Below are 19,803 nucleotides of genomic sequence, written 5' to 3' on the forward strand. Positions count from 1 at the left end.
AACACTTAACATTAAGGCCTTCTAAGGACTGAAGATTAGGAAAGGGAGAGGGAGATGGGGAGGGGAGGGGGAGGAGAAAGTGGAGAAAGAGACAGGAGAAGACTACTTCAGAGAAAAGAGAGGTAGCAAAAAGGAAAAAGTCCAGAGTCCATCTAGCAGAGACCTAGAATCCCAGTATCAGGAGCCATTCATTCTCTAAACCTGTGACAAACTTTAGCAGTAGAACTTGATTGCTTCTTCCTCTCTACTAATGGCATCTTTGATTTGGCCCTGGCAGAGCTTATAAAGTACATGAGAGAAATCTGTCATATCTCAGCTAACGCTTCTATTGTGGGGAAAAATTTTGAAGCCTCAGATACTCTGGAAACCCTTATCTGAAAAATGTACTCGGCAGAGTTTGCTCATGATTTAGGTGATGAGGCATAACCCTCATCATTCTAAATTTGCCATAAGGTAATAGAATAATAGTGGAAATAGGATGTCATGTGTGCCTGTAATAATTAAAATCAATAAAATCATTGTAGTACATTCTGGAGAGTAGTTTCTCAGAGAAAAAGTTCAAACTGCTCATTTCTTGGTTTCCTCTACTTTGGGAAAGCCTTGAGAGAATACTTTGCATTGAATTGAATAGATTTTCTCAAATTCTCTACCCGTTTTTGGGGTATGTAACCCATTATATGGGACTCACCTGAGGGCGATAGTACAGGTTCCATTTTAAGGTACTGTTATTGTCTTCCAAGTCCAAGGCTACAGTGCCTATGGCTGGGGAGGCCACAGAGGAGGAGAGGCTATTCTTACTTAGTTGGTGGTGCAAATGGACATCAGTGAATGTTGGGCTGGTGATGTCAAGGTGAATCTCTTTTTTCCAGTCCCTGAAAGCAGAAAAGCAGATGAGCCATCATGAAGGGTATGGAGATGGAAAAAAAAATCACAATGATTTGAAAAGAGATGAGATTTCCATAAAAGTTCCATACTGAAGTCCTTGATATTTGCTATCTTCTTTATATTCTGCACTGATGTCATGGTGTGCAAATGTTCCCTTCATCCTACAGGCTAACATGCCATCTTCAATTTTGTGTGTTCCCACAACTGTAGAGGAGAAATGTTATATTTCATTAGATTAATAACTGCAGGACATAAATATTTTCATTGTGAAAACCAGGAGAATTCTATCTTAACTACATGCTTTACATGTTTGAAACATGCTGTCCATGTTTAACAAAAATAGTTAGAAGGAGACATTATTAGTCCTAAGATCATCACAAAAAAATATATATATATACTTTCTTTGAATCTATTCCTCTTGAATGTTGTAGGTTTTCTACAGGGTGGTTTTTACACGTGGGGTATATATCCTTCTCTTTCTCTTTTTAAAATTTTGCTATGGAGAGTAATTTTACTTCCAGTCTTACAAAAATATGCAATTATTTATTCACAACTCTCATTGCAAATATAGAGCATATAGGAGTCAGGACATTTTCTTACCATTTAGATCATATTCCAGGAATTGAATGGTTGAATTGCACATGGAATTCAGGAATGTTTCAACGTATTCCACTTTGTTTTTCAAACCCGCACTCCAAGTAGCATTATACAGGGGAGAGGCCACCCCAAAATGTGCAGTCAGTCCTCCAAAGGATGGAATAAAAATTCCAGCAGGTACAGAGAACTTAAGGGAAGGAATCTCAATAGTCTGCTCAGGTATGGTAATGGCTGGCAACTCAAAGTCTGCAATCTTGCTGGCCACCTCATTTAGATACCCAATAGCACCGCCAGCTGAAATACTTTTTGGAAGGGTGAATTGGGACACAGTTAACTGAGATGCAGGCACAGTTATCTCAAAAAAGGGAACCGAGGAGTCTTCTGGTTCAGAATATTTTGTTAACACATCAACTTTGGGGAATTTCACTTTGGGTAGTGTTGGTATATTGAGGGCAAATGGCAAAGTGCTTAGCTTCTTGTAGATTTTTATTTCACTGAAATCAAATGTGTAGGATGGAACCTGAAGATCTGTAAATGGGATTTGGAATGTAGGTATGACAAAACTTGAATTTAGATCACTTAGTTTCAGTCTGGGAATGATGAATTTATCAGCCAATTCTTGCACAGGGACAGAGAAATGATAGCCATTGGGGTTTTTGGTGTACACAAGGGCAGTTGAAGCATGAAGATACTGTTTCCTATCAATGCTGGTGGTGACATCCAGCTTTAGGAGGTCCCATAAGCTCTTGTCATAAACTGGAAGGACAATATCTTTGAGGAACCATAGGGACAGTTTTAAGGAACTTGCAATGTCAAGGCGTGCCTCTTCTTGGTCATTGGAAAGCTGTATGTTGTTCTGGAAGAACTCAGAATGAACCTGGACCTCACTTTTCCAGCTGACCTTCTGGTTCTCAGTGTTAGCATTCAGGGACAACTCTTGGCCAAGGTAATTGATTTCAAGGAGGGAACTGGGCTGACTTGCATGGACCTGAACAAGGGCTGACATTTTCCATGGGGAGAGTTCCAGAGTGGCTTTGCTTGTATGCTCTCCAGATGATAAAAAGAAGCCCTCTAGCTGTAAATTGTTTTTTGTGTTGTGTTCCCAGATGGTATAGATGCGTTGCAGAGTGGCTTCTCCAGCAAAATTTTCTCTTACTTCAAGGTTCCAGATGCCATCAACTTTGGAAGCCCCTTGCAGCTTCACTGAAGACCGAGTACTCTTGGAATTCAAGTAAGTGCTGGCCTCACTGGCAATAGTTCCTGAATATTCCCTTGAAAGTACTGAACCCTTGATATCCCCTTTGGTAGATGACTCAATGGAAAAGTAAGAGGTGAGGCTCTCTAAGTTGAGTTTGTGGTTGACTGTCCCTGTGGCAGTAGAGTACAGTTCAGGGGAATTGAGATCGTATGTTAATTCAATGGATGAAGAGACAGTAGGCTTCGACTTGGTATTTCCATTAAGTTCTTGCTTGAAATTCATTCTCAAAATGGGAATTTGGACTTTTGCAGATGTTGTCACTGATGCCTCCATGTTTTTCCTGGTCAAACTAATAGTACTGTCATGATTGCCTTCCACGAATTTGTTAGTCAGAGACAAAGCTGTGGCTAGCTTCAAGCCTCTTTTCCTCGTCAAACTTGAGGTGCCCTCTAATTTGTACTGCAGTGCATCAGTAACAGAAGAAGAGGAAGTTAGGAAATGAGCAACAATATCTGACTGGTTATACAGTCCAACATTGGTATTCAGTGTGATGATGCCTGATTTAAAAGAAAAGTCATAGGTAACATTGCCCATGGCTGGAATGAAAATATCATTTGGGGTACTCAATACCTGGAAATCTTTTGCATAAAAAGGAATTGGGATGATATGCTTGTCTTTGTTTTTCTTATACTGGGCCTTTACACTTAAATCAAATGATTGCTTTGTTGTCTTCAAGAAATCCTTCAAGCCTGTTTTCTCCCACAAGGAGAAATCTTTCACCTGGGGAGTTGTGAGCATTGTGTAAGGTACAGTCATTTCAGGAATTGTCAAAGGAATGTTGAGGAAATCCAGGTTGGCTTCTCCATTTATTCCTACGTGGGCCTCAGTGCTGTTCTCATTGTTTCCAGCAGAGAAACTCTGACGGTACTTATACTGATTGAACCTGGCACTTGCTTGCCAACTTGCTTGCTGGGCACTAGGACTCAAAAACAATGCATAGTTATTCAGGAAGTCTACCTTCCCTATCAATTTTAATGGAAAACTAACTTTCAAGTTCCCTTCATTGTTCGTGGATACAGTAATCTCAAATGGCTGTGCTGTAAAGAAAAGAGAATTTTTTAAAGTTCCAATAACTTTTCCATTTAAATGAGCATCATGGTTGCCAGTTATCTCTGCCTTCCTTTCTCCAAGCAGTGCTGTGCCTTTAGCGGCTAGAACACTGCGCCCCACATGTTGGGATTCAACCTGTGACTGGATTTCAAATTTAGAAAAGTCGAGGAAGCCAGATTCATAAACGAAGTTTTGGCTTAATCTTAGGTGTTTGCTGTTGATCTTATTAGACAATCCAAAGGAAGCAATGGGTCCTTCTATAGTAAAGCTAGCTTGTGATTCATGTGCTCCTTCATCTGAGAATGTGTGGCAGGCCCATTTCCATGACCCTATTCCAGAAGAATTCCATGCTATGTGTCCAGCTTCCAACAGGGTCTTGATTTCATTACGCAGCTCAGCCTGGCTGGAAAAGTCCAGTTTGGGGATGTTCAATTTGTGGAAGTACTTTGTGTTGCTGTCCAAGGTAAGCTGATTGTTTATCCTGACGAGCACACCATGACTAAGCTCCAGTGTATTTTTTTCTGTGTGTAAACCTGCCACTGTGTTTGATTTTCCCTCAATAGTATTTCCAAAAAACAGCACTTCACTCTCGTGCTCTGTTTTCAGGTACTTGCTGGAGAGCCTCATGGATTGCTTCATAACCAGTGGATTAATCTCAGGGCCTGAAAGCTGCACATTGGCTTGAAAATCAAAATTGAGAACTTCTAATTTGGACTCTCCTTTGGCGGTGACAGAAGCTGCGATCTCTGCCCTGTTCCCTGAAGTAGTTACATTCTGAATGTCAGTATTTGCATCTAATGTGAAAAGGGGAGACTGGATTTTCAAAATGCTATGAAGCTTGCCAAAAGTAGGGACTTCAACTGTGGGTGACATGCGGGGAAGCTGGAATTCTGGTATGTGAAGGTCAGGAACTTGATAATCTTTAAAATCGAGATTTGGGAGTATGAATTCTGGAATTTTGATTTCTGGCAAATGGAAGTCTGGCAGAGTGATGCTAGCAAGAATGGTGTCTACCTCCATCAGGTTCCTCAGGTCCACTTCCAGAACTGGCCACTGCAGCTCACTGTGCAGCATTTGGTCAATGGTTCTGATGATCTTTGCTTTTATTTCTACCAAGTCAATTGTAAAGGAAGGCACGTGGAAGGTATTAAGGACAGTAAATTCTGGTGTGGCAAACTTGGATGGCATCTCTATTTCTTTCAACCTTTTGAAATTGATCTGAACTGATGGAACCTTCAGATCTGTCAGGGGGACTATGAAGTCCGGAGTCTGAAATGTAGCTTCCTGAAGAGCACGGAGACTGACTTCAAAGGCAGGCATGGTTCCGAAGGTGGTCTGGATTTCAGGAACAGTGAACCCTTGTTCTACAAAGGCTTTCAGGTTCTCAGCCCAGTCTTGGATAGAATGCTGTTCTGCAAAGTCAGTGAGGTTCTTAGCGGTGAGACTCCACCAGTCAGAAATGTAAGTGACAAGCGTGCTGTAAACCTGGCTGACCAGGGACAGGTACCGTTGAACTTCCCACTGAATGTCCATTTGATACACCCGGTCTCGTATATCTTCTAGGGTCTCTTGGAATTTTTCTCTCATGTAGATTAAAGATGTTGAATTTAAAGTCTCCTGCAACCAATCGAAGAACAGGTTTATTTGGGTGCCCTTTAGGTGTTCCAGATGGATTGAGACCGTGCCCTTGATGTCCTCTACAAACAGTGTCAGTGCTTTAGCTTTCTGTGAAAGTTCCAGGGCCTGGATTTCACCATTGAGTCTCTGGGTCACCTCACGGATTTTGTTATTGGTTTCATCTACAAACTGGTGGTAATCAAATGACCTTAATCTCTCTACCAACATGTCAAGGAATCTGTTTACTTGTTCAATGATTTTTTTAAAAGACAATGCTTTAAGTTGCTTGATAGCATTATCAATAAATGTAACCAATTTCTCAAAGTGATCTTTTATCTTAACTTGTTGTAGGACATTGCTTAGCTTTTGAACAGTCTCCTTCAATTTATATTGGTGGGCCAACTGTACTGATTTATCCATTAAACCCTGGATGTGTTGGTCTATTTCATACATCTTAATTAACTGATGGGACATGGCTCCAAACGCACTGATTTTCTCAGCTACTTCAAAATCTTCCATAAGATTTATAATATAGTATTTGACATGCTCAATTGTAATTCTCAACCAATGTAAAAGAACTCTGACATCAGTAGCCTCGACCTGTTGTTTTAACTGTTCAGCAAGGTGCTGGATGTCTATATTCTGAATCTGTGTCTTGAGCTGTTGCAATTTCTCTTGTATCTGGATTTTGATTTTATACTTAGTGTCCACATTTTGAATCCAAAATGCAGTACTACTTCCAATTCTGTTAAAATCAGTCTTTTCAATAAACAAATACACATCATGGATTGTTTTTACTAAATTTACATGGATATGATAATGTTCATCAAGAATTTTCAGTTTTTCAATGATTTGATCAATAATCTTAGCAATAGCTATTTTAAAATCATGTAAATCATAATTATCATTAATATACTGATCAAATTGTATCACATATGTTTTTAGTTGAGACAGTTTATCATTAAGGGTGATTTTGGTATTGTCCAATGCGATTTGTAGATCATTTTCTGTAATTCTATAATTCTCTGTGAGAGCAGTTAGTTTCTCCTTGGCACTCAAAACTTCTCTCTCCCAGTTGAGTGCATTCAGATAACCATCGACTTGCTGTGGGAGCTTGTCCAAGGCTGTTCTGTATTTCTTCACAAACTGATCAACATTGATGAGTTTCAGTTCTCTCTGTATGGTTTCCAGTGCTGTTATAATCACCATTCGTTTCTCCTCAAAATATTCTGGCAGGATTTCAAAGAATGGGAGGTTGATGGTGTGGACATTTTGATTCTTATCATATTTTACAGAAGCAACAACACTGAATTCTTGGGGCTGGCCAATAGCATCCCTCATCCCTAAAGTGTCAATTATGTTGGTGTGTTCACTGAGTAAAAATGGCACTTGAATCGAGAAGTCTAGCATGGTGAGGTCAGCCAGGGCTTGTCCTCTAAGCTCCACACCAACTTTGTCTTTATTATTGTAAGCATCGAAGTCCTGGCTGTATTCATTTCTGTTCAGCTGGGTCTTGAGTTTCCAGGTGCCTGTCTGTTCAGCCGGAGTAAGCAGGACACTGACTTTGTGATCAAGAGCAGTACCGATACTGCTCTTCAATGGGAGATGGTGGCTTGTGGATCCCTTGTAATCATGAGAGAAGGTAAGGGCCAGAGGTTCTGCTTTCAACAGGAATTTGCTATACAGCTGCCCAGTATGCTCTCCCCAGAGACTCAGTTTCCCATTGCCATTTGTATGTGCATCGATGGTCATTGTAAATGGGGCCATGGCAGAGTGAACAACGTTGCTGAAATGGAGTGAGTCCGAGTTGTAGTTTGTACTGATGTCGATGGCTGAAGCCAGCCCGGCGATGTTTGTGTTAAGCCGATGGCTGAACTCTGTATCCTGCACTTTAGCTACGGTGTCTGCTTTATAACTTGCTGATAAGTCAGCATAAGAAATGGTGTAGATGTGTTTTATTTCGTTGTTTTGGTACACTCCTTTTATGTTCCCACCCACATTCAGCTTCAGGGGTTCTAGCCGTAATTTCCCACTGTTGGTCAGATCCAGAGCATTGAATTTCAGGTCATTGTTTATAGTAGTTACAAGAGAATAGGGTTGTAGCTGTACATTAACATTTTGTTTATAAAACTTGTCAGAGCTGTAAATGTTGTCAAGTTTTGAAGAGAAGTCCAGTGATAACCCTGCAATATTCAGGTTGTTCGTGTAGTCAAGCTTCATCTCAGCATAAGATCCCATCATGTCATTTGAAAGCTTCAGGCCCTCCCGACTGATTTTGAAGTTGAAAACATTTTTGCTGTCGACGCCCAAAATCATGGTCTGATAAGCACTTCCCAATGATACTTCTGTGAGGGCAGCTTTTCCATCCAGACTGAATTTTGCATTGTGTTCCCTGAAGCGGCCATTCGCTGTTAATCTCAGAGATGCCCCCGAGAGGCCCAGCGCTGCATTCAGCTCATTCTCTAGCACCAGAGGGCTATACTTCAAGTTGGTAGTTGCACTGGTAGACATTCCATCTTGGCCAATCCTTAGTGTTGCTTTGTGAGCACCACTATTAATTTTGTCAGTGCCCAAAATATCAGCATTTAATTCAAGGCCATGGGAATTTAGTGATCCAGAAAGCAGGCTGAAGAATCTCAATGACTTGTAATCAGCCTGATACTCAGAACGCAGCAATGCATTTTGCTTAGAGAAGGTCATATCCACTTTGTTAGAAGTGGCAAAATCCTCATGCTTCCCATTGGTGTCCGATTTCAGGGTCAGCTCATAGTTCTCATATCTCAGGAAAGCAGTATTTTTAATGATGCCATCTTGCAGATCCGAGGTGGAGGTTAAGGAGACAGTTCCATCCTCATATCTTCCTGTTATGTGGTTGGTGCCCTGGAGGTAGGAGGAGTTAAACCTCAGGTTGGACTCTCCACTTAACTGGCCAGTGGTAGAATCCCTCTGGTAAGACAGGCCATATGTGCCCTTAGCATAGAATGAAGAGACTCTAAACTGCCCATCAATCTTGGCTTCCTTGACATACAAATGATGTTTCTTTTTTGAGTCCAAATGTGCTGAAGCAGATATCTGAGGTCCCCAGGCACTAGAAACGTCAAATGTTAGCAAACTTTTCGAGGCTGGATTATTTCTAATTTTTTCCACATGACTGAATTTCATATTTGAGTCCAGTAATTTGTGGCGTAGATACCCATCACATGATAATGTGAACATATTCCTGTGGTCATAGGTTGTTTCTCCAGATCCTGACATAAAAATTAAAACACATCAGTTAAATTAAATAATAAATTCCCAGAGCAATTTCTATGTTGGAAGTCTTTCAGTAATAAAGTATCTCCCCACCCCCCGCAAATAAATAAAGTCCCCCTGATCTGGGTTAGTTGTGCGAGAGGAACTTCCTCCATCCATGACACAAGTGTAAAATCTGACAGCAAAAGGCTTCCCTGACCACCACAGAGTTTGTTGGGTTCCCTTATCAAGTGCTTCTCTGTGCCTTATACTTTTCCATTATACCCTATCATAGCACCTCCTATGCTGAATTTTCATTACCAGTTTAGCTGTCTGCTTTCTCTGTTGTTGCCCATGTAGAATGCTTGGTACATATTATACATTTAATAAATATTTCTATTAGTTGAATGAATGAATGAATGAATGAATAGGCTTCTAAATAGCAAGGAAAATATCTGTAAGAAAGCCCGAGTCTTTTCCTTCCCAGAGGAGGCTATCCCATCAGAGCCTGCAATGAATCAGCCCTGTGTACCCTCTGCCCGACCACGGCTCACCTTGCACACTGTAGGACAGCAAGTCAACCACAGAGTCAGCCTTCATGTGGTAGCGAGCCTGAAGCCTTAAGTGGTTGGTGCTGGTGTTGCCGCCAGTGTAGGAGGCGGACCAGTTGTACAAATTGCTGTAGATATTTGTAGAGAGGTCTAGAACACCCAAGAGAGGCACTCGCAGTTGATACAACTTGGGAATGGTAAAGGTGGGGATTTGGAATTCCCACGGCGGCAAGTGGAATCTTATGGACTTGAAGTTGAGGTCTGGTGTCCGAATAGTCTCTAACATCATTAGATCTTTGGAGGATTTTCCACCAAAAGGCAAAGGAATATCAATTTTCACAATGTTCTTGTTCAATGTGTATTTGACCCGGCCATCACTAAAATGAAGAGCAAAGACAACGTCCCCACAGTCAGAAATCAAGAACCCAAAGTTCCCTGCTCTCTGACCTTCCAAGCAGTGGCGCATGTACCCCATTCCCAAACCCACACTATGCTTTTCCTCATGCTGCTCCCTGTGTCCAGAATCGTGCTTTTCACCTTCATCCATCAAACACTCAAATCCATTCAAAACCCTTCCAAGAGCCAGTCCCTTGTGTCTATCTCAAAGAACACACTGCAATTCTGCTCACATAATTAGCTGGTTCACTCGTCAGTGCCTACATGCTCTTCCTGGGAGGAAGGATGACACCTTACCTGGTTTTTATATTCTCACTGCACCTAGTGCAGCATTTTACACACATGTGACACTTGATACTTCCTATTTGCTAAACTGAAATGAGACAACTGGGTATGTGAAAAGAGTGTGGTGTGGGGAGCAGTAATCTTAGGCTGTAGTTTTAGCTTCCACTGAGTGGTGATGCTCTGTGTCTATGCCTCTCTGAGTCTCAGTGATGTTATCTGTATAGTGAGGATAATGGTACCCTTTCTGCTGATCTCACAGAGCTGGCCTCGGATACCTAAAAGCCCTTTGTAATCTTTTCAATACTATGCACATATAGCGGACTATTACGATAGTTCACTTATGATGGAGGAAAACTAGATGGCTTTCAAATTCAGGTTGCAGTGCATAAAACCTCTTTGTGTGAATGTACCAGAATCCTCCAATTACTTTCTTAGGTTCTTTCTGACTCGATTGGTGTTCACGTTCAGACCCCATGTCCAATAATGCAAAAATGCCATTGTGTTTCTGTGAGAGTTATCAATCTCCTTAAGATGCTTCAATTATTTCTCTTAAAAAGGTAAATTTAAAAAGAGTCTAAATTATGCTAAGTAAAACTTGCCATTTACTTTTTATGGTTCAAGAAATTTTTCTGTGTTCTTTTTTGTGTGTGTGTGTGTGTGTTTTTTTTACCTTTTCAAGAAGAGGTTTTGTGGGATGTGGAAGTCTGGCAATCCTATTTTCTGGAGGTACAATTCTTTTAGGCCACTGAGGTTATCTTGCAAATTCTGGGCAAAAGGAAGACTCTTAGATGCCTTCTGAAGCCAGGTATTTGTTGCCTACAAAATAAAAGAAGCTTTTAGAGCAATGGGTATGGAGGGGCCTCAAAGTACAATTAACATCAGGTGATAATCTATATTTGACAGATCAATCATTAAGTAGAATGATGCACTGAAAGTTAAAAAGAAATCACAGAAAATTATGAATTTTGGGTGCTAGTCATTGATCTCTTCCTGTGTTTTATAAAAAGAATATATAACATAGTCAAACTCCTAGCCAGGGTCTTGAAGCTTCCTTTGATATTATAGGCACAGTAAACTTTTCTGCTTAGTAGTATTTATACGGTATTTATCACATAGGGCCTTGTGTAACTGGGTAACTAACCATGCACGAATATTTATTTGCTCCCCAGGAATTCCCTGAGGTAGGAAGCATACCTTATCCATCTTTGGATACTCTCCTTCACCTAACTCAGGGTTGAGTATGTAATTAGTCCTTATAACCATGTATTTATTGACTGACTGATTTATACTTACAACTATTAATTTGGAACCCATGTGTCGGAAAGTCATGTCTGTTTGAGGAACTCTGTGATCCAAGAGACTATTGGCATACGTATGCAAGCTTTTAGGATAATCAGAGAAGTCCACAGGGAAATTAGAAGCCGCTTTTTTGGTATCCACGTTGGTGCCTGTGTTCCATTCAAATTCAATCTTCTCTTCATCTGAAAGTGCACATGTGAAATAGTCATCCATAGTACCAGGTCAGCCCTTAACCCATGGCTCTCAACAACACACTCATGTCCACAGTGCCTTTGGAAGCACTCATGGGGAGAGGAGGTACATACCATAAAGCCATACCAGCTTCTTGGAAACTGTTGAGCCATAAGCCGTAGCGGATGAGTCCATTAGGAAGAGTAGTTTTGTGGGAAACCACTGGGTAAGGATTTCACTTCTGACTTCTGCTTGCAGACGGGGTATGGAAATAACACCTTTGATTTTGCCTTCTTCCCTTCTGTCATAGCTATTGAAAAGAAAATCATTTGACCTCCATGACTATCCATCCCAAGGAGATATGTAGGATTAAACAGAAGCGTCATTGGTGGCGACAAAAATGAGGTACACGAACGGTTCCGAAAATGAGCTCATTAACTTCTGAAGCCGACTTTGGCACAAATTCAGGACTTTCCAGGGTGATATGGGAGAAACAAATGATTTTCAAAAACTGTTTGAATCCCTCTGTACCATTTACTAGCTCTACTGCTTTGGCCAAGTTATTTAACCCCTCTGAGCTACCATTTTCTTATCTACAAAACAGGGAAACTCGTATCTATGTTGCAGTTTATTATGAAAACTGAGATAATTCCTTTAGAGCACCTAGCACAGTACCTGATGAATAGTAAGTATCCAGTGAATGGTAGGAAGATCCAACTGGACATGTGCAGAGGGTCAGAATATTGAGGGCTCTATCTGCCTCTTGGACCACAGACTGGGGATGCCCCTAGTTTGCTCAGTTTTTTCCCCCAATTTTTAAAAAAGATTTATTTATTTGAGAGAGAGAGAGAGCATAAGCAGGGGGAGTGGCGGGCAGAGGTAGAGGGAGAAGCAGGCTCTCCGCTGAGCAGGGAGCCTGATATGGGGCTCAATCCCAGGACCCTGGGATCATGATCTGAGCCAAAGGCAGATGCTTAACTGACTGAGCCACCCAGGCGCCCTGGTTTGGTCAGTTTTGGGCCTGCAGTTCAGGTCAGATCACCCCAAGCCTTCCATACCTTATGTGGCCAGTGAGAGTGACCTCAGTGATTTTCTTGTTCTGAATGTCCACAGTGAGCTTGTAAGACTTTTTTTCCATAGTAGATTCATCACTAACTCTGAGGATTGTCCCAAGGTCAACGTCAAAATCTGGAATTTGGATTTCACTGGACAAAGCCCTACGCTGATGGTTATATTTGAACATCATAGTAGCTTCAGTGTGCTTCGCACCTGAAAAGGTGTGTACAAGAGAATCAAGGAACAGAAGCTATGTTTAGGAAGGAAGGAGAGGAAAAGGCAGAGAAATCCTCAGCATTCAATGGCTCAAATGAGCACACAGTTTAGGATTTTACCTTAAATTTCTAACTTACACATTTGTTCACTCTGCAAATATTTATTGATTGCCTGTCGTGTGTTTGGCACTGCTCTTGGCACTAGGGAGTCCTTGCCCTCGTGGAGCTTACATTCTAGTGGGGGGGGTATACAGACAATAAACAAGCACGTCAGATGATACTAGATTTCATGAAGAAAAGTAAAACTGAAGAAGACAAGAAAGAGAGGGATACAGAGGTGCTATTTCCTGTGTGGTGGTCAGAGTTCTCTCTGATAAGGCAATGTATGGGCAGAGACCCGAATGAAGAGAGGGTCTGAGCCATGCCATGTTCTGGGGGGAGAGCATTCCAGACACTGGGACCTGGAATGCAAAGGTCTGACATGGGAAACACTTGGCGTAGTCAGGGAACAACAAAGGCTCGAAGTTCTTCTGTGCCAGGCAGACATGACATCTCTACGTGACTCTCTACCTGGGACACCCTTCCTGGTTCCTAGCCACCCCAGCCCTGGCTTCCCCTCTTCCAGACTTCTCTTTCCTTTGTCACGAGATTCCTAGGCTTTCTCCAATTCACAGGTGTGCCCATTTTACACCTTTGGAAAGTTGTTATGTGACCTTTTTTTCAGCACGTACCCCCTTTCCTGTGGGTTTTGTTTTTCTCATTTAATTTTGTGACATACTATTCCTACATTAAAAGATCTTCCAAAGTGAATGTCTAAGTTTGCCCCATCCCCTAAAACCTGCTTCTCCACCAGCCTTTTTGTATCTGGGTAAATGGCAACTCCACTCTTCAGTTGCTCAGGCCAAAAAACTTAGGGCCATCCTGATTCCATTTTCTCTCTTACATTCAATACCCACCTTATCAGCAAATCCTGAGAAGCCTAAACTTCAAAATATGTCCAGAATCCAACTACTTCTTAGATCTCTTTTGCCACTGCTCTAATCCAAAGCGCCCATATCTCTGGTCTGGATCACTGTAATAGCCCATATACTAGTTTCTTTGAGCTGAAGACTTTAGGGGGACAGGGACAGATCATGAAAACTCTCCAGTGACTTCCTAGTTCACTCACAGTAAAAGCCAATGTCCTTGCCACGGCCTACAAGCCCATCCTTCCCCTACTTCCCCCTATCTCTGTGACCTCATCTTCTACCATATTCCTCCCTGATCTCTCCTCTTCAGTCATATCAGCTTCCTTCCTTTTCTTCCAACCTGGCGGCCATATACCTGCCTCAGGGCCTTTGTACCTATGAGCCCCTCAGCCTGTAACACTCTTTCCATGTGGCTTATGCCCTTGTCTCCTTCAAGTCCCTTTTTAATGTTCTTTTACCAGTGACATTTTCCCTTATCATGTCAAATGGCACTGTCTTCCTCCACCCTTTCTCCTTTATGCTCTATTTTTCTCCCCAGCACCAATCTGGCATTCTGAATATTTACTTGTTTGGCTGTTGGCTGTAAACAGTATGTGGGCAGAGTTTATCACCACTGTTTATTGTTCTAGCCTCAGTTCTTAGAAGTGGCCTGGCACCTTTCAGGCATTCAGTAAATTTGTTAAATACATTAAATTAATCAGGCCTCCTTGTGAGTCCTGGACCTGAGACTGAGGCAGAGATGGAGGAGCCCTTTCTAGATACTTGCCTTCTGTCTGAGTTACAAAGGTTAGTATGTCCACCAGGTCTCCGGCCTCTCGCTGCAGTTCGTGGGTTATACTGGCAGAATACTGGTCTACTTCTCCCGTGGGCTTCAGTTCCAGTTCAAATCTAAAGATATCACAGTGTAATGTGGTGCACAATGTTAGAGCTTTCAGTGACAATGTTAACCACCCCCAAAACAACCCAGCCTCCATGGCAACCAAAATATGGTCCTTATTTTAATATCGTCTCTTGTCCCTAACTGATCCCTTTCAGTCCCTCCAAGAGCCCAAGGCCAGGGGAGACCCCAAGGTGTTTGGACAAACTGAGTGGGAGTTGGCTGATTGTATCAGCAAAGCTGAGAAGAAAGAGTGGAAGCGGAGAGAGTTGAGGACAAAGAGCCCCCAAGCATGGCTGACGCTTCGAACACATCAGGGGGCTCCAGGAAAAGTCCAGCTAATGTGTCTGGAGGCTCAGAAACCTGGACACTGAATTAGGAGCAAATTGGAATCTGTGCTGTGATTCCACCCTCTAATGCATACGGGAGAAAAGAGGGACACCATCTATAAAGAGATGCTTTCAAAGGAATATTTCTCATGGGCAATGGCTTTAGCTTCCTGGAGGGAGTGTGCTAGAATCACCTTGGTTGTTTATTTTTTGAGCTAAGACCTCCTTTAGGAGTCATGATTTACCTTCCCCTCCCCCCACCTATGGAGAAACTCGGTCCTACTCAAAGTTTAGGTAGGAATGTAAGTACCCTTCAGGTGCGCTGGACAGAGGTAATTTTAAGTAATCAAAGGATGGTGCAAACGCCTAAGGCTGGTGGCACAGGCCTCTTAGAACACACAGCAGATTTCCCTTTGCCCTGCCAAGTGGCCATAATGTAGAAGGTGAGCAGATGCGGGGTGGGACACTGAGCAACTCTGACCTGGTGTCCCTGGCCAGCGGATAGTAGGAGGCAGATTCTGGGGAGGTGGTGGTGGAGTAAGCGCCCGATGTACAGTAGTCCAGGCCAGTAAAGAGAGGCTTGCAAGCCGACCAGGACTGCCTGTTCTCGTTGAGAGGTGGAGCCACTTCGGTCTTGGTGGTGGAGAGGAAATGCAATGTGTTACTGGTGAAGAAAGAAAAAAACCTGAGTTACCTTCAAGTTACCAGTTGACTTGAACATCACTGATGGTTGCATGTCGCAGTGCCAACATCTGCCCCCTTAACCTGCTCTCTATCTCCCCTCTGTCCACACCCACCTCAGATTATCTGATTTACTCAGAAACAGCGAACAGTACAAACATCAACAAGGCTAACAAACACCGTGACTCTTCTGTTTCAGACATTGCACTGAGTTGTTTACTTTTGTTCGCTGTGATCCCCACAACAGCAGGCATTAGGAGGCTCCTTGTTTTACAGGGGAAACAGAGATTCAGATGTTAAATAAAGATCACTGGGCCCTGAACTCTGGTGTGTCCCTTCCCCCCCGTGAAGGGAAGCCTAGGGGTAACTCTGACTTTACTGGCTTCTTTCCACTTCTTTCCCACATTGAATAAGTCCAAGTCACCTCTCCCCTTGCACGCCTCCCCTATCTCACACCTCCCCCATCACACAGCTCCCCCATCGCACACCTCCCCCATCGCACACCTCCCCCATCGCACACCTCCCCATCACACACCTCCCCATCATACACCTCCCCCATCACACACCTCCCCATCGCAAGCCTCTCCCTTTGCATGCCTCTCCCATTACACGCCTCTCCCACTGCACGCCTCCCCCATCACACACCCCTCCCATCGCATGCCTCTTCCATCATGCATACCTCTCCATTGCACACCTCTCCCATTGCATGTGTGCACATGTGCACACATGCACTCACACACATACATTTTCTTTCCCTGCTTGCCCCTCTTGTCTCCCTCACAATCAAGAAACTTGGCGGCCTCATGGTCTCCACTCTTTCAACAAGCTTCTCATAAACTTCTCATGAACTGTGATCTGATGCCACACCATCATGCTTCTGGGACTGCTGCCATCAGCATCTCCAATCACCTTCTTGCTCCTAACTCCAAAGGACCTTCTTAGGTGTTATCTTCCTTGATCTCCCAGAAGCATTAGGGAGAGCTGCTCACTTATGGCCAGATTAAGACTTTAGAGTCCCTAACCTCTGAAAGGATTTTAGAATCCTCCTCCCAAGTATGTACTTAAAAAAATTAGTAAGTGCAACAAAGTTCAGCAATGTCCTGATTTCATCCAAGGATGCCTTTTTTTTTTTTTTTTTTTGAAATATCATGTTCTTTTCTCTGTATTATTTCCTCGTTTTAGGGGTGCCCTAAAAGCTAGCTTTGCTGGTGGGCTGGAACCCTAAGTGCCAGTTTTAGCTGCCTCTGGGGCAATCCACCCTGGTGGCCTCTCTTGGGCTTCTGTGAGCCTTTACAGCCTGGGCTCTTCTTCCACCTCTCGGACCACTCCTCCTCACTCTTTGCTGCTTCTCCTCTTCCGTGTCACAGATTCACATTTTCCCCATTTCTGTCCTAGTTCATCATGTCTTACCCTACACCAATTGCTGCTTGACTTCAACAACCTTTCTCTGCAGATGATGCCCAAACCCGTATTTGTAGCTCCCGCCTGTTTATTGAGCTCAGACCCATTGATCCCGCTGCCAGCTATTCGAACGGGTGGTCTCACAGGACTTCAAATGTGGTATATCCCAAACTGAGTTTGTCAGCTTCCTCCAAACCAGCCACTTTCCCTGTTTCAGTGAGAGACACCCCCACTGCTCTTCCTCTTCTTCCTTGCCTCGCATCTGGTCAATCACCAAGTGCTCATGTTTCCACCCCCTAAGAATTTCTGGAGTAGGCTCGCTCCTCCCCGCACCCTCCCTGGCCCTCGCCTGTTTCAGGCTGTGAGCATCTCTCACCCACAGGTGGGTGTGACAGACTCCAATCAGTCATCCTGTCTCCAGTCATGCTCCTTGTCCATCCATGCCCCACTCTGGAGTCAGAACATGTCCTCTAAAACACCAGGCTTGCTTTATTTATGCTCCCACTTCAAACTCCTCTGCTTTCAGAAGAGTCCAACATCCTTCAGATGGTTCAGAAGGCCAGCCTCTGTCACCTCCCTCCATGACCCCTGTGCACTTCGCCACACTGAGTTTTGACTTTCTTGCAGCTCCTGAACTATTCTTTTTCCTTCAAGCCATTCTCTTCTCTTAGCCTGGGAACACTCATTCCTTTCTCCTTGGTCTGCATAACTCTGACAGCCTTCAGGTATCAGCTCAAGCATCACTTTCTTCAGAAAACTTTCCCCGAGTGCCACAGGCTACATTTTACAGAACTTCATGTCCTCCAGGGTTTCCTCTCAGCCTGCACTTGATACTTAATGGCTTGCTTCATTGTACGTCCTTCCTGTGAACTAAGTGCTAGAAGGTCAGGTGTATCTCATTCATATATATTAGGCACTTAAATACTATTTTTACTCTTTTTGAATCAACAAATTAATGTGTCCAAGATACAGAAACTAAGGTAAATCAATGTTTAAGGATATCATTGAAAATGGAGCTCTCATATATGCTGCATCCCATAATCTTGAGATTAGGACCTTCATGCTCTATCCACTGAGCTAGCTACCACAGATTAGTATGTCCTCTGGTATTTTCCTGTGGAAAATATGTTCATTCCCCAAGGACGATTTCTCTAGAGTTCGTGTTTCTTCATTCTCAAAACAAACAAAACAACAACAAAAAATAACCTAATAACAAGTGATTAATCAGTAAGTCCTAAATATCAATTTGGTAAAACCTGGACAGTCGAGGAAATTGTAATTGTTTGGAGAGTCTAAGCTAGGTTAAAAGTAGGTAATTCACTACCTTCTCTCCCCCCACACCCCCTGGTTCATGGGGCCCTGAATTATCTCAGGCAGTCAAGTCCTATGGATCCAGTTTCAACTCTCCCTCTCACACTGGTAGTCAGATCTGGCAGATGGAATTACCTGCCACTGAGCAGCTTGACTGGCCTTTTTGGAGAAGGAATGATGAACTTCAGCTGCTTAGTTTTCAAGGCAGCTTGCATCTCCAGGCCTGTCTCATGGAAGAAGTTGGTGTTCATTTGGATCCCAGTCCTTGAAAAGTCCGGGATGATGATGCCCATGTTTGTCACAAACTCCACGGACACAGAGGGCTTTGTCACCAGCTCTGCCTGCAACTGTAAGTCAGAAAATGACCTGTTCAGCTTCATTAAATATCTCAGTCCCTGTGCAGTCAGATCAACCGCCCTTCCCCATCCCTGGGCAAACATCTCTGGATCACTCACACCTCAGGAAACATTACTGTGATTCCTTTGGAGAAAGAAAAGCCACGTTCTCAGTTCCCCAGAGCCAGATTACACTGATACCCAGCACTGGGAAGTGCCCGAGTTAACTGCTTAAAGTTAACATAACAGGATGGAAAGAGGACAGGAATCCTCATTTATTGAGAATAGCTGTCTCCTTACTGCTCAGAGCTAGCAAGGTGGAGCCTCCTAGTGGAATCCTAAAGTTTTTCATAAAAATGAATAAGGCAATGACAACGATGATATACTTCATCTTGAACTACACACATTTAAAAATTGTACAAGAAACCAATCGTGGAGGAAATGAACAACCTAAGGAATGAAAAAGTGAAGAGGGTCTTACATTGGCTATTGCAAGCTTCATTCCGGCCTTGAATCCAGGAGTGATGACTCCAGTGGAGGAGACTTGCAGTTGGAACCCAAGTCCAGTGGGGAGTTCAAAGGCGTTGTCCATGAAGATGTAGTGAAGAAACAAGTCATTCATTGAGCCTTTCCTGATGGCCTCTCCAATCTGTAGATCCAACAGGGGCAGTAACTACAAGTAAGCCTCATTGGAGTGGGATTTGTGAAATGCAACCTCCCACGTATCAGACAGTAACTGTTCTTCTTTATCCAGAAAGAAACAGACTAGTATATTTTGATTAGCTGACTATTTGATAAAATGCATGATTATTGGTTTCAACAGATTGAAATAAGGGCAATAAGAAATTGCCCTAGACAGATACCATGTCATTTTGATCTAGTGGTTCAGTCACTTAAGAATACTGCTGTGCCTCAGAGCTTTATGAGCTTTAAGTAGCCTTGGATGGCATAGATTAATTCTGGTTATTTGGAGTCTAAATGGAAATGAGGGTCTACTTAAGTATAATCTATTATGATAAAACCACTTTTTAAAAAGATTGATTTATTTATTTTAGAGCGGGGGGAGGGGCAGAGGGATAGGGACAAGCAGACTCCCTGCTGAGTGCAGAGCCTGACTCAGGGCTTGATCCCAGGACCCTGAGATCATGACCTGGGCTGAAACCAAGAGTCAGCCGCTTACGTGACTGAGCCACCCCGGCACCCCAAAACCATTTTTTTTAAACTAAAGAGCTATTGAGATGATGGACATATTAGTATGCATCGTTTTTTTTTTAATAAAATTTTTAGAAA

General features: G+C 42.9%; 1 protein-coding gene across 1 annotated transcript in view; it reads right to left on the reverse strand.

Moving 5' to 3' along the window:
• Window positions 1–19,803, reverse strand: part of APOB (apolipoprotein B) — a 37,839-nt gene that overhangs the window by 2,179 nt on the left and 15,857 nt on the right. The window contains exons 17-28 of the mRNA XM_036112735.2: window positions 18,995–19,162; window positions 18,314–18,525; window positions 15,267–15,449; window positions 14,346–14,467; window positions 12,399–12,609; window positions 11,475–11,650; window positions 11,164–11,351; window positions 10,541–10,686; window positions 9,193–9,566; window positions 1,486–8,655; window positions 975–1,089; window positions 689–872 (exon numbers count right to left, since the gene is read on the reverse strand). Of these exons, the coding sequence (XP_035968628.2) occupies window positions 689–872; window positions 975–1,089; window positions 1,486–8,655; window positions 9,193–9,566; window positions 10,541–10,686; window positions 11,164–11,351; window positions 11,475–11,650; window positions 12,399–12,609; window positions 14,346–14,467; window positions 15,267–15,449; window positions 18,314–18,525; window positions 18,995–19,162 (9,249 nt within the window). The remainder of the gene's footprint in view (window positions 1–688; window positions 873–974; window positions 1,090–1,485; window positions 8,656–9,192; window positions 9,567–10,540; window positions 10,687–11,163; window positions 11,352–11,474; window positions 11,651–12,398; window positions 12,610–14,345; window positions 14,468–15,266; window positions 15,450–18,313; window positions 18,526–18,994; window positions 19,163–19,803) is intronic.

The sequence above is a fragment of the Halichoerus grypus genome, chromosome 10, assembly GCF_964656455.1.
Source record: "Halichoerus grypus chromosome 10, mHalGry1.hap1.1, whole genome shotgun sequence".
In the NCBI taxonomy this organism is placed as follows: domain Eukaryota; kingdom Metazoa; phylum Chordata; class Mammalia; order Carnivora; family Phocidae; genus Halichoerus; species Halichoerus grypus.